The 17,922-nt window shown below is 38.2% G+C and overlaps 2 protein-coding genes and 1 long non-coding RNA gene across 13 annotated transcripts in view; 2 read left to right on the top strand and 1 right to left on the bottom strand.

Moving 5' to 3' along the window:
* The window catches only part of LOC127507149 (uncharacterized), an 80,781-nt gene that overhangs the window by 60,223 nt on the left and 2,636 nt on the right, over positions 1-17,922 (bottom strand). The window contains exon 4 of one of the 6 annotated variants that reach the window (XM_051884103.1): positions 14,156-17,377. The exons of the other annotated variants lie outside the window; for them this stretch is intronic. Coding sequence (XP_051740063.1) covers positions 15,964-17,055 — 1,092 coding nt within the window. The 5' untranslated portion in view covers positions 17,056-17,377 and the 3' untranslated portion in view covers positions 14,156-15,963. Of the gene's footprint in view, positions 1-14,155; positions 17,378-17,922 lie in introns of those variants that run through there. 6 annotated transcript variants of the gene reach the window in all.
* LOC127507138 (NACHT, LRR and PYD domains-containing protein 3-like) overlaps positions 1-17,922 on the top strand; it is a 56,412-nt gene that overhangs the window by 30,465 nt on the left and 8,025 nt on the right. The window contains exon 10 of one of the 6 annotated variants that reach the window (XR_007928246.1): positions 1,239-1,419. The exons of the other annotated variants lie outside the window; for them this stretch is intronic. The gene's annotated coding sequence lies outside the window, so the exon portion shown is untranslated. The remainder of the gene's footprint in view (positions 1-1,238; positions 1,420-17,922) is intronic. 6 annotated transcript variants of the gene reach the window in all.
* Positions 1,460-17,827, top strand: LOC127507155 (uncharacterized). Its single transcript, XR_007928264.1, has 2 exons — positions 1,460-14,162; positions 14,350-17,827. It is a non-coding gene; the product is annotated as an uncharacterized LOC127507155 (long non-coding RNA).

Here is a 17,922-nt window from a genome sequence, read left to right on the forward strand (position 1 = left end):
AATTAATGGAAACATGCGTTTGATAACACACAGGCGAGCACCCAGTTTAAGTACATTTTATAATAATAAAGTTATAATACTTATAATAATTATATCCAGTTCGATGTGTTTTAAATGGTGGCTGTCATGAACTTTATGGATTCATTCAAACATACATTAAATATTAAAGAACAGTAAAAAAAGAAATTATGTAATACATTGCATATATTTAGCAAAATGCTCCCCTCTAGAGTTATTTTTCTTGCTGACTATTAAGTTTATGGTCAACGAATGGCTTTTCTGAGGTATAATGTTACGTGATTGTCTGCAACACTGATTGAACTGATTAAGACGTGATACAGATTTCGGTAAGCTACTGTATCTTCCAACATATTTTCTGATTTTCATTCATGTTTATTTGTTTATTTCGTTCTGTACAGTAGTAAAGAGGAAAGTCTTTGATCAACTTTCTTTTCATAATATAAATAAATGCATAGCCTAGGCCTATTTGTTTATCCTGTAAGCAGGGGCGGACTGGCCATCGGGAGTACCGGGAGTTTTCCTGGTGGGCCGGCCCGTTGCAAAGTAATGAAGAATGATTATAGTAAATTTTCGTAATCTATATCCTTCCATCAGCTCAGACGAATTGCTCGCGCGGCCACTTGAGGCAAAACTAATCCGTTTAGTGTCTAAAAACGCTCGTCAATGTCAAAATGTTTGCGATATCCAATCAAATCGAAGGAGGCGGGATTTACTGTCCACAGTTACAACTTTTAGACGTTTCTGAATGGTTAGCGGATACATTTATGTAGTTGCTGTGGAGTTGATTCAACTCATCCACTAGCATGTGCCGTCATGTTAATCTTTTGTGTTGAATTGACCCTCGTTTGTGAAGCAGTCTGGCGTAAAATGACGGCATGTCAACAACACTCTACTACAACAACTCTTCCTCTTCTCTAAAGCAGCCCAACATGGCCCCGCCCCCTTTGTTGTGTGTTCTCAGGGGCGGGGTTTATGTAAATTTGTGATGTCACTAACCCAGGAAGAAGCTTGTTGTAGTTCCTATCAGCTGTTTGTTGTAGTTTGTTGTACAGCGATTTCTGTAAAAGAAAATATCTCCCTTTGCACTGAACTTTGAGTGTCGTAACTTTGCAGATGTTGTTTATGATCAAACAGCAACATTACACACTAACTAAAGTTAAAAAAGTCAAATCATAATCAAACACACCTTTAAATGTGGTGTCGTCTGTGAACTTCAGGAGCTTGACAGAGGGGTCTTTAGAGGTGCAGTCATTGGTGTACAGGGAGAAGAGCAGTGGGGAGAGGACACAGCCCTGAGGGGCGCCGGTGCTGATGGAGCGGGTGCTGGATGAGAGTTTTCCCAGCCTCACTAGCTGCTGCCTGTCTGTCAGGAAGCTGGTGATCCACTGACAGATGGAGGTGGGTACAGAGAGCTGGGTCAGTTTATTCAGGAGGGTATCCGGGATTATGGTGTTGAAAGCCGAACTGAAGTCCACAAACAGGAACAGGAACAGGATTATGGGTGCAACAGTCTGTCAATGGCAGTCCCTTATGAAACTGGACCATTACTACAGTGACCATAGTTCAGCTGAGCCTATAGTATTTGTAGATTTCCATGGTTACCACTACAAATAAACATTTTAACCATGTGTAAACAAAAATATAATCTAATAAATTGCAATTAAGGCAATTTGAATGTTAAATTACCTTTCAAATATAATATGAAGTAGGTACCATTACCCATTTTGCTTTTAGTAATTCAATAATTTAAGGACTTAAATTATTAATAATTTAATAACTTAAATTCAGATGAGAGGTATCGTATCGATATAGGCGATTTTGGCCTTGAAAGTATCGTATCGAAAACAAAATAAGTGGTATCGCCCATCCCTAGTTTAGTGTCTAAAAACGCTCGTCAATGTCAAAATGTCTGCGATATCCAATCAAATCGAAGGAGGCGGGATTTACTGTCCACAGAAACCGAGCAGCGCGGCACTTTTTAATGCTTGAAGAATGCGAGCCGAGGTAAGATAAGCAGCTGAACATGACGAGACGATAAAATACAGCAATATTTACAGACTGTTTACGATAAAACAAAGTACATTCATTCCAGAGATGCAACTACTTCTGGCCTTTTTGAATTTCATATTTTAATGCCATGTTATTCTCACACAATGAACAAAGAAACATTAACGTAGCCTATAGTTTTCAGCATGTCAGATAAGAGTGAATGTTTGTGTAGCCTGTCTGTTGTCAGGATTTCTAATTTCACAATCATCTGAAAATTATTCATAAAACTCAAAATATCATTCTTAAATTTACACTAAAACATGGTAATAGCCTATTTCATATTCAAGTAGCCTATGTCCCGTGTTAGGAAAGTATCTAAAATAAAAATATAGGCTAATTTGCTAATTAGTTCACATGCATTATTTTACACACTGGAGATCAAAAGTTTGAATTAAGACTTAATGTTTTTGAAAGAGGAAGGCTGAATTTATTTGATCAAAAATACAATTAAAAAAAAATATTATAAGATATTTATAAAATTTCAAATAGATGTTTTCTATGTGGATTTATTGTAAAATATAAATTATTCCTGTGATCAAAGCTGAGTTTCCAGCATCATTACTCCAGTCTTCAGTCATGTGATCCTTCAGAAATCATTCTAATATGATGTATTTTTTCATAAACATAAGAATTTTTACACTTTTCCACAACTGGACCTGTATTCCATAAAATGACCGAAGCCCCTGAAAGGACAAACACTAGAAAGGCACCATAAAACATTCTGCACTACATTCTAAGACCAAACCAGAGCATTGTTATGGATGGTTTAATGTCAGGTATTGAACTTTAGTGATATTAAACTTCCTGTATGGAAAAGAGATTTGAAATTTTTTTAAATTATTCACTATTTGCCATGTGCACCAGGAAAGACAAATTATAACGTAAAGAAGTATGCCAGTCATTCATTAATATTAATGATAAGCATTTCGATAATAATAATAATAATAATAATAATAAAAAATAGCATTTATATTTCTGTACAAATAGCATTTATATTTTATGTTATTAAGTGGTGTAAAAACATTGGTGGGTTTTACGGTGAGGTGTGTTGTGGACCGTGTGATGGGCCGCTTTGTGCTGGAGAGTCCAGGGCCACTTTTTTGCCCCAGTCCGCCCCTGTTAATAACTATGATTGGGAATGTCATATATATTCATAACATTATAATGAGCAGACCAGTGGCGGAGGCAGAAAGTGGATGGTGGGTGGGCCAGAATAATTCGCATCATCCCATGTTTTTCAACTGCCTTAATTTGGGAGGGAAAATGCACCGTCCAATGGACCGTCCCTCAGTGGCGTCAATTCACTAAAAGTCAAGGTATGGCAAGTTCAAATTACGTTATTTAATCTAAAAATATTACATGACAATATCAATTCAAGTAAATCTAGAACGAGATAAGAACAAGACAAAACGGCAGTTACAACATTAACCAACAGCACCAACCGATTAAAAAAAATAATAACCTAAAATAAAAAAAAAATTATCACATATTTGGAAATAACCTAGCATGGTAACAGGCAGCTATATGGATAAATAAAAATAACAAAAAAAGTCAGCTCTTGCCTTACGATTCAAAAAAAATAAAAATAAAAAAATAAATTCTGATTTGAAGCTTGTGACAAACGCGCACACATTAACCCGATCACTTTATTTAGCGCTCAGATTCATCAAATGAATTCATTCAGATTAAAACAAAAGATGTCTAAACATATCCAGTGTTGCCTGCTAACTGCTTACTCGTAGCAAAACAGCTGAAAGTATTCCTCATATGTTGACATTATTTATTGTCTTGTCTTTTAATATAGTCTACTTCTACGTGTTGAGACATGGTTTCTCAAGCCCCTGTACGAGCTGTGTTTGAGATGTTTGAGTTGGGAGAGGCTGTCTGAGGGGCCGTTCACATATCGCTTTCTCCGGTGCGTCCCACTTCTCGTACTTATGCACTATTCTATGACGTTTTTAAGTAGTGTGAGTAGTGCGTTCACACAGAAAATTCCAAAAAGAAAAAGTGCACTTTAAATACCCGAACGATGCACTAAATTAACGGAAAAAACGAAGTGTGGAATGTTGGACACTTCATGCACTCAACTGTTGCAGCTTTAATTACATTTCTGAGGAGGAGGGGGGGGGGATCAGACTCCGATGATTAATGACAAAATAAGCTTATAAAATTCATACACTACATGGATGAGTACATAGTGTATAAGTGCATAGTGTGTCATTTGGGACACAACTATAGTGTATAAAGTGCATGGTATAGTGCGTCATTTGGGACGTAACTCTTCTTTCCCAAGCGCTCGCGCTCCCAGGGCGTCTGTCGTTGCTATGATGTCAACATTACAATTTAGAGAATGGAGTTAGCTAACAATGTAATAATTTAGGCAATTTAATTTACAATCACTGTTAGCAGTTTAATTGAAGGTAGAAGCAATGAGCTCCTGGAAATAATGAATTACATATTAACAATAATTTGGATATATAGAAATTTGGGAATGTTCACGTTGATCCAGATGTTGCGTCATCTGAAGTCCTCGCAGGAGTTGGCGCCGTCTCTTCAAGTGTTGGTCATCTGAGGCCTTCTTAAGAGGCTGGATCCAAACAAACTGATGTACTCTCTAGTCACCTCAGGACGGGAAAAGCAAATGGAGAATAATTAGCATAGCTGCTGTTCATAACATTAAGCAAAGATAGTCATGTGCAATTGATCTGATATGAGATGGATTATGTGAATGCTTGGCTAAAGAGATGCGTCTTTAATCTAGATTTAAACTGGGTGAGCGAGTCTGAGCCCCGAACATTATCAGGAAGGCTATTCCAGTGTAAGGAACCCCGCATCGGCCCAAAAACAGTTCACTTAATTTCACTCGTTTAATCTGACTCCAATTTTAAATGATTATTACTCTTAGGTTTTGTTCCCAATTGGAAATTAATCATTTGTTATGTATTAATTTTGATTTTTGATTATTCTGGGTATCTCATAATTCCAATTATTCGTTCATTACGGTCTCATCATCGCTTAGAGAAATTCACATCGGCCGGCTGCGTTCTCACGGACATAAATTCGCCAGTTTATGACCTAGTCAGAGGATGCAGAGTTAACTAATGCATTTGAGTCGAACCGCCACATGCTTGTTCATACAAAAATACAGTTTTCTTAGTCACGATACTGCAACTTGCTAATTCAATAACAGACAAACTCAAAAAGTCCCATGATGTGCCAATATGCTCCTTTCATGGGGCTCTCTGGCTTGGCCTGTCCTGACGCAGATTTACGGAAATGACGGACTCCATAATCTACTGGTCATAATGATTTCAGAAGAATCCAGAGTAAATCAAATATAACATTTTATTTGTCAAGTAAAAATGTATGTCAATTTCATAGTTGGACAATTAAAAGCCAATTCAGAAATAATAAATGCATAACATCAACTGAAATGCACATGCACACAGTGGTGGATTAGTGTTTGAAGACACTTGTCCACCACTGTGTGGGGGCTTCTGGCTACAGAAAATCCCCCCTGACTGCTTTGCACTTTACCTTATATACCAAGACCAGAACAAAAGGATTGTAAATTTTTATTACACCAACACCTGTTTTGGGGGGAGAGGAGTGGGTTTTCACAAGTGACACCACCCAAAAGGAGGACAGAATTCTCCTTAGTTTTCAATCTTCTTCATAATACCAGTGACTGCTGTGAAATTGAGACCATTTTACCAATCGCACTGAGACATTTAAAATGATACCAAACATGAAAGGAATAAACAATAGATACACCAGATACATTATACTTCTTGGAGAACTTTCAGTGACTTGAGTCAGGGGGAAAGGAAGGAGGGTGTGTGTGTTTTTGGGGGGAGGGCTATTGCATCCTGTAGATGTGTGAGGGCAAGGCGTTGTCCTATGCTATTTCTTTGAGATCTTCTCTCCAGATAAGCTTTATTGCTTTATTGCAGGGTGCTTGATCTCAGTTTTTGTCTTAGCAGGAAAATCAAGTCTTACAGTTCCGCCCCTGGCCCCTTGGGGCAAATTCCGATCAGTCCTGAGGGGCCACTTTTGGACATTTCCTGCTTCCATATATTGGGTGTTGTTTTCAGAGTGTTCATAGGCTGGCACTTAGCAGCACCAGTCGATGGGTGCAGGAGTCAAGTCGTCACCTGAAATAACAACATTAAGGCAGGTTGAACATTAAGATGAAAGTACTGCAGAATGCATCTCTGTGACACACAGTCCCTTTAGGTGTGGGTATACTGCGGTGAGTGGATGCTGCAGCAGCTGGACATGATGTCTGCGATCCTCTTGGTCAGGTTTGTTTCCACCTGCACTTGGCTGTGGTGGTATTCTGTCTGTAGAATGACTGGTTGTACCAAGTCTGTTGTGTTGGTCAGCATGAGCAGAACGTGTCAGGAAAGTCTCATTACACTTTACGGAAGCATCTGTGTCCGCCCCAGGTTTAATTGATCCTGTGAGAAGTCCTCGGTTACCTTCAAGTAGAAGGTTTCGTTGCCGGGCAGGTCAAATGTCCATGGGTGAAGGATTCATTTCACTGATGATGCTCCATTGCGTGCAGGACACCTGAACAACTTTTGGATGATCATGCAATACTTGAACACTAATGAATTTGATATTATTGTAAGATGAGAAAAAGGGCTGTTGGAAAACAGAATAATACCAAATAACACATGATGAACATGTCAAAAGTGCGAATGGTAAACAAGGTCTCCTTTTCAGAGTCCTATCTTTAGTGAGCAGGTCTCATTCTAATCACCAGATTCTTCACTATCACTGTGATATGATAGTGGAATTTAGACTTGGTCTGGATGAGTTAAAGGAAAGTAGCAAAGAGTCGAAATAACTAGTATATTTACCAGTGGTATGCATAATTAAATATATCACATACTTAAACATAGAAATACACAATTTCATAATTACAATTATAAAACTGTCTATAATAGTTGTTTTAACTGCAAATCCTTAATGCAAAACTAAGGTTTCAATCAAGTCAATTAGAGAATGGAATTTACTGAAACAGAGATTTGAAATCTCTTGTTTAGCTTTTACAACCATCATCTGTGCATTTGATGTGCAGGCTAAGTCACACTCAAGAATACAGGTCTGACTGGAAATTATGTAACAGATTGACAGAAATGCCTGCATTTCAGTTCTAACTGTTTAGTCAAATTTGTCATTAGTCATATGTTGTAAACTAGGGGGCCCTCCTAGTTTGCAACAATGCCAAGGACTGGACATAATAACCATTTTGTCTAAAGAGACCAGTTGCATTACTGAATAGGTCTCATTTAGATTTGGAATTTGGAATTTGAATGATCAGAAATTCTATTAATTGATGTGTGACTAAAGCCATGCACATGTCCTGCATATTACAGTGTTTCCATAACACCTTAAAATTGACACAATTAAAAAGAAAAGAAATTATGGCAATAATTTCTCTTGTCCTATATGTATGAAGGTGAATGATGTATGCTAAATTTGCATTATGTGAAAAATTTTAGCCTGGATAGTCTTATGATCTATGCCAGGTGGAGATGTTGTGCATTTGTAGTAGGGTGTGTGTTCTGTATGTTTGTGTAGAAGATGGGTGGTGTCTATCCTACCATGATTTGTGTTGCATAATTTAGTTCCAGTTCTACACTGGGAGGCCATGTATCTATGAGTGCAATGAGGTTTGAATGGCCTCTTGAAGTTTCTACACACCCATCTTCTGCAAGTAAAGTTGTGTCCTGGCTAAATGCAGGTGGGACCAGATACCCTTGTGGAATCTGGCCCTAAAAATGGCAGCTGTCAGTCTGAAAGGGAAACAGACACACAGAAAAAACAGTTGATCTTGAACCTTTAAACAAATTGCATTAAGATAGATGGTGCCATCTTAATTTTCTTGAATGGTCTTATCCAGACAGCTGTTGCGGATGGCTTTAATCTGTTAAGATTTTATGCCATTAGAAGAAAATTTTTTTTAGTTTACAAATTCATAGATCATTATTATGATTATGTTTCTGCAAAGGAAAAGGCCAGATAAACTGAGTGTTATTGGTCAGATCTGACTGCTGGTTTTTAAGCATTGTCAGAGAATCTTGCACCTTGAGTTGCTGTTGCAGCTGTGCTTACACAGTCTGTTGTGTTGTGAGGATTATGACACCCGGGTCTCCTGGGGGAATCTCACACTAGCCAGATCTGTGATTAGGGCACCAGATCACCATTTGTGGTGTTGTGCTGTTTGTTTAACAATTGGTATTTATGGTGCCATTCAAATACTTGACCATTTGGACCTCTGTGGTCTGTAAAAACAGAAGAGTTTCTGCCTGATATTACCATTTCACGCAACTTTAATTACATGTCCAGTAAAATAACTTCCCTGATCGGATCCCATATGATCTAGCGCTCCCAGAGAGGAGTTTGCTAACACTTGTCCACTTTGTTTGTGGTTTTGTTGCAAAGGAAAATCAAAACTTGTACCTCCCCTTGTCACTGATCAATAGAATCAAGTTTTAAATCATGTTTAGATCTTGAATGGATTTAGCCTATTCAAGATATGACAATCAGGTTGATCGTTTTAGTTAATAAATACTGGGCGTTGTAATTTTTCTCATTAAAGATTCTTGCACAGATAGAAGATAAAGAAGTTATTTCTCATTAATTTGATTTCTTCCTTCCATTTTTCTTTCCTAACAACTTATTTAATGCAATTGTGAAGCACATTGTAGCCTTATGGCAATTCTATGCTCCTGTACATGGTGTAACTGCAGCTATATGAAAGATAGCTGAGTGATCCACTCAGGAGACAAACAAATTCAACATAGACACACATACAACTTGAAATTGTTGTACAATTTTAGTACTACAGTTATTCCAACTTACACAAGACACATGGTCTAGAATGCATAGCATCTACAACCTTAAACCTAAGTGTGTCAAGCATCACTTACAGTAAAGCAGTCTTAGTTTTAAAGAATAAACTCAACTAGCCTAGGTGCACATATAGTAGCACAAACAACTAGAATGTGTGTTCTATGAGAACAATGTGTCTAACACAATTACAAATTTGAATCCTTCCATTGATTCCTTATAATTCTTCCAGCACTGATAGTGCTCCCAACTTCTGTCTACATTCTGGTTCCACCTTACTACATTCTAATTCCTTCTGCTCTTCTCCAAAACTCTTTCTCCCATACCATTGCTTGAATCATCATGAGATTAAAGGCCATTCTTGGATATTAATATATTATATATATCATAATGTGATTATAATATCAATTATATTATATTAAAATAGTATAAATTAAAAATAATTTTATTTGCTGGTCTCAAGAGGGTCAGAGTGATTTGTTATCACCTCACTGATCTTTTAGAAGGCATTTGGCCCTGCAGCTACAGCTGTGATGGCACTGCATTGTGTTCACAGCAACAAGACAAACTGGAAACCAGTTCTAGACTTTGATGCTGTGAATATTGGGTCAAATCATTGCTCAATTCATTTAAGATTTTTGTGACTACAATATAAAATTGGACACAATTTTCTTATTTTTGGACTAAGATGTAATCAATTACATTCTTCTGAGAATCTATTTGGATATGAAAAGAAAGGTTGGACAAACACAGGTCTGATTGAGAGTACAAAGATTAATTTTTGGTCTGTTTGTTTTTTCAGTTTCTTTTGAGACACTGAACAACATACAAGAGTGCAGTCATTTTAAATAAGACCAAGGTAAAAGATATGTTTTATAAGACTGAGCCTTAAACAGTGCTGTTTACACCATTTGTGACATCAGTCGTAAACCTTCTTAGCACCTCTTGAACAATTTCAAAGTATAGTGATGTAATTCACCTTATTCGTTGGCAAAATTTCTTTTATGAAACAAAGACAAGCTGAGCATGTCCTCTGAATGGGTGAAACCCTCAGGCTCGGCTACAAGCTTCTCATTGACATCATAATTATCATTATGTACATCAGTTTTAACATTTAGTGTATTTTCCCAGTTGCAGTCTCTAGGACTTCTGCATGGCAGCAGTTCTCCAGGACTGAGACAAAATTTCAACCAAATCTTTTCTTTTGAAAATTTTTAGTTTCACTACTCTGTTTTGTCCAGCTTTACATTTCACACACAAAGGATTACAGTGAGAGATTTTGTTCCTTGTTCTATTTTGGTTTATCCAATCACAAGATTTTTCACAAGTTAACGTGACCATTTGCTTATTTTCAATGTTGCAACGTTGTTACAGCAAAGCAAATAAACATGTAGCTGGGCATTCTTCACCTCAGAATTTAGGTTTTAATTTACAGCCCTCTGTTGAATACCAGAATAAAATTTGGATTATGTTATTCCAATTTAAGGTTAATCTCTTGTTGCGTAAGCAAACAAGGAGATCTTCAAAGTTAAAGCAAGGGATATCATTCCTCATCTACGCTGCCGCTATCATGTCCCTGATAAGATGTGGTTGTCTAATTCTCCAGCCCCACCGGATTTCGGTCTCCGGTCTTAATATGGGTATGCCGACCCATTCTACAAATGCGTCTATATGGGATGCGTCTATCTTTCCCTCAACACTTCTAAAAGGCAAATAAGAATGGACTTACCACAACAGCTGAAGAAAGAAGAAGATCAAACCTTGCTTGTTGCAAATCCCAATTTTCCGCTGAAAAGACACTCGCCAACAGGATATGGAAGATCACGTCGGGGTCACCACTTTGTAAGGAACCCCGCATCGGCCCAAAAACGGAATCCGACGGCCTGGGCGAAGGTTAACGCGTGTATGTCTTTTCAGCGCATCTGTGAAGTTCACTTAATTTCACTCGTTTAATCTGACTCCAATTTTAAATGATTATTACTCTTAGGTTTTGTTCCCAATTGGAAATTAATCATTTGTTATGTATTAATTTTGATTTTTGATTATTCTGGGTATCTCATAATTCCAATTATTCGTTCATTACGGTCTCATCATCGCTTAGAGAAATTCACATCGGCCGGCTGCGTTCTCACGGACATAAATTCGCCAGTTTATGACCTAGTCAGAGGATGCAGAGTTAACTAATGCATTTGAGTCGAACCGCCACATGCTTGTTCATACAAAAATACAGTTTTCTTAGTCACGATACTGCAACTTGCTAATTCAATAACAGACAAACTCAAAAAGTCCCATGATGTGCCAATATGCTCCTTTCATGGGGCTCTCTGGCTTGGCCTGTCCTGACGCAGATTTACGGAAATGACGGACTCCATAATCTACTGGTCATAATGATTTCAGAAGAATCCAGAGTAAATCAAATATAACATTTTATTTGTCAAGTAAAAATGTATGTCAATTTCATAGTTGGACAATTAAAAGCCAATTCAGAAATAATAAATGCATAACATCAACTGAAATGCACATGCACACAGTGGTGGATTAGTGTTTGAAGACACTTGTCCACCACTGTGTGGGGGCTTCTGGCTACAGAAAATCCCCCCTGACTGCTTTGCACTTTACCTTATATACCAAGACCAGAACAAAAGGATTGTAAATTTTTATTACACCAACACCTGTTTTGGGGGGAGAGGAGTGGGTTTTCACAAGTGACACCACCCAAAAGGAGGACAGAATTCTCCTTAGTTTTCAATCTTCTTCATAATACCAGTGACTGCTGTGAAATTGAGACCATTTTACCAATCGCACTGAGACATTTAAAATGATACCAAACATGAAAGGAATAAACAATAGATACACCAGATACATTATACTTCTTGGAGAACTTTCAGTGACTTGAGTCAGGGGGAAAGGAAGGAGGGTGTGTGTGTTTTTGGGGGGAGGGCTATTGCATCCTGTAGATGTGTGAGGGCAAGGCGTTGTCCTATGCTATTTCTTTGAGATCTTCTCTCCAGATAAGCTTTATTGCTTTATTGCAGGGTGCTTGATCTCAGTTTTTGTCTTAGCAGGAAAATCAAGTCTTACACCAGAGTTTAGGAGCCAAATGTGAAAACGCTCTCCCTCCTTTAGAGGACTTAGCTATCCTAGGTACAACCAGAAGTCCAGAGTTTTGTGATCTTAAAGAGCGTGAAGGATTGTAGGGCGATTAGAAGATCGGTTAAGTACACAGGAGCTAAACCATTTAGAGCCTTATAGGTCATTAGCAGTACTTTATAATCGATACGGAACTTAATAGGTAACCAGTGAAGAGATGATAAAATTGGTGTTATATGATCATATTTTCTTGACCTGGTAAGAACTCTAGCAGCTGCATTTTGTACTAATTGTAGCTTGTTTATTGAGGAAGCAGGACAACCAGCTAGTAATGCATTACAGTAATCTAGTCTAGACGTTATGAACTAACTTTTCTGCATCAGAAACAGATAACATATTCCGTATCTTAGCAATGTTTCTGAGGTGGAAGAAGGCTGTTTTTGTAACATATGAAATATGATTTTCAAAGGACAAGTTGCTGTCTAATATAACACCCAGGTCTTTAACTGTCGAGGATGGAGTAACAGTACATCCTTCTAAATGCAGATTGTAGTCTGAGAGATTCTGTGTACAGGTTTTTGGTCCAATAAGTAATACTTCAGTCTTATCTGAATTTAATAGAAGAAAATTACTGGTCATCCAATGTTTTACTTCTTTAACACACTCTGTCAGATTGGATAATTTAGAGTTTTCATCTGGTTGTGTTGAAATATATAATTGAGTATCATCGGCATAGCAGTGGAAACTAATTCCATGTCTTCTTATAATATCACCAAGTGGCAGCATGTATATTGAAAATAGCAGAGGGCCTAACACAGATCCTTGAGGCACTCCATAATTTACTATCGTTATCTTAGATTCAGCCACTGTACTAAACAAGAACCTTGGATTGTTTTGGTTATTTTCTATGAGTTTGCGGAGATGCTCGGCCCTGGCTGCTTTTAGAGTCTTTCTATAACGGGACGAGCTGTCTTTCCACACGATTCTGAAGACCTCTAAACGAGTTTGTCTCCATTTGCGTTCTAGATTACGAGTTTCTCTTTTGATAGCATGAGTAATACTGTAGTACCATGGTGCAGTATTTTTCTCTCCAACCTTTTTTAATCTCATCGGTGCAACAGTATCTAATGTACTAGTGAAAGTGGTGCACATACTGCTAGTCATATCCTCAAGTTCATTTGTGTGTTTGGGTACAATGAGCAGGTGAGACAGATCAGGCAGTTTATTTGTGAATTTATCTATAGTTGTCGGGAGAATTGTTCTACCTAGTCGATATCGCGGCGCAGTTTGACAAATATCCGCAGTATGCAGTACGCATGTTACAAGGTAATGATCAGTGATATCATCACTTTGCGGTAGAATTTCTATATCGGTAGGATTGATTCAATGTGATATAATTATATCTAGTGTATGATTAAGACGGTGAGTGGGTCCAGTGACGTTCTGTTTGACCCCAAACGAGTTTAGTAAATCTGTAAACGCAGCCCCTAACGCATCATTTGTATTATCTACATGAATGTTAAAATCTCCAACAATCAGCGCTTTATCGACGTTGACCAATAGGTCTGAGAGAAAGTCTGCAAACTCTTTTAGGAAATCAACATAAGGCCCTGGAGGTCTATAAACGGTAGCCAAAGCAAGAGATAGTAGCGACTTTTCACTTATATCTGAGAGTGTAACGTTTAGCACGAGAACTTCAAATGAATTAAACCTGTAGTTTGTTTTCTGGGTAACGTTAAGAAAATCTCTATAGATTGTTGCAACACCACCGCCACGGCCAATCAGACGGGACTTGTTTTTATAACAGTAGCCAGGTGGACAAGACTCATTAAGACCGAAATAATCATTTGGTTTAAGCCATGTTTCAGTAAGGCAAATTACATCAAGACTATTATCTGTTTTCATTTCATTTATAATAACCGCCTTAGGTGTCAGCGATCTAATGTTTAGAAGCCCTAGCTTTAGAAATTGTTTTTGTTCAGTAATTTTGCGAGTTTCTGGTTTGATCACAATCAGATTTTTTCTAGATCCTTTATTTTCATTGTTAAACCTCACTATTTAGGGAATAGACAGTTTCTATAGACTGTACTACACTCACATTTCTATCAGTTAAGTGGGCAGAACACAGACTGTGATTTGAGGTTTGACTTACTAGTCATACGGTGCAAAGCATCATGGAGATGTTCTCCGACAGAAGATCAGCTCTGATTCTGCTGGGGTGCAGGCCATCAGCACGGAAGAGCCTAGGTTGCTCCCAGAAAAGATTCCAATTATTTATAAAGAGCAGCTTCTGTTCAGTACACCAAGACATTAACCATTCATTTAAAGCAAATAATCTACTGAACCTTTCATGTCCACGTCGGTACGTCGGAAGCGGTCCGGACACGATGATCCTCGTCGCGGGCAATGTGGCTCGTACCGTCTCGATCAGGCTCCTGAAGTCCTGCTTCAGCACCTCCGTCTGCCGCAGCCTGGTGTCGTTCACCCCCGCGTGCAGAACAACAGCGCCGATGCTCTCAGCGCCATTCAGGATCGCGGGAACCTGCGCAGAGACATCGAGGACACGAGCACCAGGAAAACAGTGACTGCGCACCTTACCTTTAGCTGAGGTAGCGTGGACGTGACGAACGATAGAGTCACCGATGACTACGGTGTCGCGTTCCGCCTCGCGAAGAGGGGAGAAGCGGTTCCTCGTCGAGACCTCGAAAACCATTTGATCATTCAGTGTCTGTATTGTTTCTTACTTCAATGCTATTTCAAGTAATAATTTGTCCTATTGTTTGTAGTTTTTTAATAACAAAGATAAAATAACAAAAATAACTAATCGTCCAGCCCTAGTTTCAGGTGTTGTTGTTTTCCTGGATGTTCCTGATGTTCAGATTTAGGTTGATATAACTATATATTTTCGAGCAAAGAGTTTTTGGCATTTAAATACTGGCATAAAATGTTTTCATTTTTGTTTACATTGATGTTAAAATGACATTGTCAGATTTGTGACATTACTTTTTAAGTAATGCTAAAACACTTCTGGTCACTTTCAGAAGTTGTAGTGATCATTTCTTTTCCCAGATACAGTGTGGCCAAAATTATTAGAACAGTAAGATTTATTATTATTAAAAGAAGTCTCTTCTGCTCACCAAGACTTCATTTATTTGATCCAAAATACAGTAAAAACAGTAAAATTGTGAAATATTTACAATGTAAATCATCTGTTTTCTATGTGAATATATAGTAAAGTGTAATTTATTTCTGTGATCAAAGCTGAATTTTCAGCATCATTACTCCAGTCTTCAGTGTCACATGATCCTTCAGAAATCATTCTGATATGATGATTTGATGATGAAGAATTGTGTAAAATTCTTTTCAGAATTATTTGATGAATAGAAAGTTCAAAAGAACAGCACTCAAACAATTTGGTCTCCCAAAGAGGAATGAGTTTTCTTCTGGGACTCCACACTCTTTCCTTCACCTTATGAGGTGTGTTAAGGCATCGACCATATATGGCGATAGCAACACTGCAACTTTTGGCGCCCGTTTACCCCTAATTTCCACCCGACTAAAACGTGCACAAAGTTTTTGTTCAAACTTTGTTAGGCCAGCAGCAACATCCGCATGGAGGGGAGCTGTGTCCCTTTCAAGGACGTTTTTTTCCTCCACGTCTTGGGTTGAACAGTATTACTTTAGCTAGAGCTGCTCTGCAAAGTTCCCCATAGGCTTGTGCTGATGGGGTCTTTTTCAAGTTCTCAGATGCTAAATCTGCCACCTTTTCAAGATGCTGCTGAAGACACTGAACATCCTCTGTGAAGGGGATGGTGGATGGTTTGTTAAAGTGTGCCTCACTCAAGGTAGCCAAAGCTGTGTGGGAAATAAGTTCAGCCCACTTCGTGCTGTACAGCTTTCTGAATGTCTGGGTTGACCTTATCCCCTCAGTGTCTTCTGCCATTAAAGCTCTGCAGTGTATAATGTTACAGATCTTTTGCAATGAGTGACCCAACTTGAGAGCAAGGCCTGGAGTCTGGTAGGAGTGATTTCATCATTAAACCCAGACACCTTCTTGACAGCTTGGATAAGCACCTTAAAATTGGCAGGTCTTACAGCATCCTGTATTGAAAACTCTCTTCGCAGGATCAGGAGAAGTCTACCAACTTCCCGGAGCTTCTGTCGAATATAGTCATATTTAGTGGGATCCTGTCCATGTTTATTGAAAAATGACTGGGCCAGCTGAAGAGTGCAGAAGTCACTCCGGACAGCAGCAGAGATGTCATCATCTTTCATAACAGTCAACAGCTTCCAAACACCCAGTGATATCTGTTGACACGGGGCTGCGTTAGACATTGTTGCCAAAGACAAGACCCTAGTTCTTCCTGGCTCTGCCCGATCCTCCACTGGTTTGGAAAGGCAATTTCGAACGTGTCGCCACAGATCTCTCCAAAGAAACATGGCAGGGCAATACATACAAGGCACATAATCTTCTGATTTATATTTTTCCTTTGGTTTGTGTCTGAGTTTTAACAACCCTGTCCCACTCGCTAAAACACCTGAACTGTGTTCATAGTTCCCTTTGTTCCTCAGTTTGTCCAGCATTGTTTTGCGTTCTTTTGAGCATTTTGGCAGTGCCAAGACCCGAGCAACATCCACGTTTGTTTTTTCATGGATTTTTAAGTGACGTGTAAATTTTGACTGTGGTTTGCCACAAATGTAGCAGTAATTCTTTTTGTTTACTGAAGAGGACACATTAGATGACTGTACACATGGATTTTCCCCAATTCTTGTGCTATCCTCTAAAGACTTTTCTTCAGTATTACCAGTCCTTTTTTCACTGTGGACATCTGATACTTGAACTGGATCTTTCAGCAGAGAGTGTTTACCTGTGAGGTTCTCTTGATGTTGTCTGCCATTTTGAATTTCTGCAGTTGATTCAATGCAGGACACATTTTGTTTGTTTGAGATTGGTTTAGGATGCTCAAGTTCTGAATAAACTGCGCTCTCTTCAGAACTGTCTAAAGAATCGGGTATATAGTCCTGATCTGACATGTCCTCACTGGAAAACTGTTCCTCAGAATTCTGGGGGGAAAAAAAAAAAATCTAAAAAGAAAAACTTCAGGAAGGGAAAGTTAACTCAAAAGGGAAAAATGTTTATTTACTCAATCCCTGGCCATCAAATATGCACATGCCCTTCTTCAAAAAAAGCCATATACATCTTTGATGGGTGAGAAAATAATCAGTAAATCTTCATTTTTGGGTCAATCAATTCATTTAGAGAGAATTTGATAAAATACACTTACCGGTGTTCAGGGGTCAGGTTTGGGCTTCACATGTTTATCATAGCAAGTTTTATGCCAACAGCAGGAGCAAACTAGACAGAGGATAAAACAAACTTGTGGTCGTTTGATGTGATTCATTTATTTTTTCTTTAATAGCATTTAAACAATTAAGAAAGTTGCAAAGGAAAAAAAGGGAAAAAAAGATAGTTGTAAAGAAAGTGATAGGTCAATAGAGGCAGAGTGTGTTACTGATGATATGACAGACAGACACACAGATGACAAAAGAGAGGTAATGATGGACAAAGTATGTGCGATAAAGACGGAAGAGAAAATGTTGAAGTAGCAGTGTTAGAGGTAGTGTAAATGAAATTATGATGGATGGACAGAATAAAATAAATAAAAATAAAGACTGAAAAATAAAAGAGAATGTAACTAGAAAAACAGGAGGGAGAGAGTGATTCAAATATATTGAGGGTAAAAGAAAAAAAAAATTCAAAATGTGATGAGTGGAATAACAGTGTATAATCAGTGTGAATGAAAGTGTAAGAAAGATGAGAAAAATAAGAAAAATTACTAAACAGATGAATTATTACAGCATAAAACAAAACTCAAGGCAGACATTGAGAAAGTGTGACAC

The sequence above is a fragment of the Ctenopharyngodon idella genome, chromosome 24, assembly GCF_019924925.1.
Source record: "Ctenopharyngodon idella isolate HZGC_01 chromosome 24, HZGC01, whole genome shotgun sequence".
NCBI lineage: Eukaryota > Metazoa > Chordata > Actinopteri > Cypriniformes > Xenocyprididae > Ctenopharyngodon > Ctenopharyngodon idella.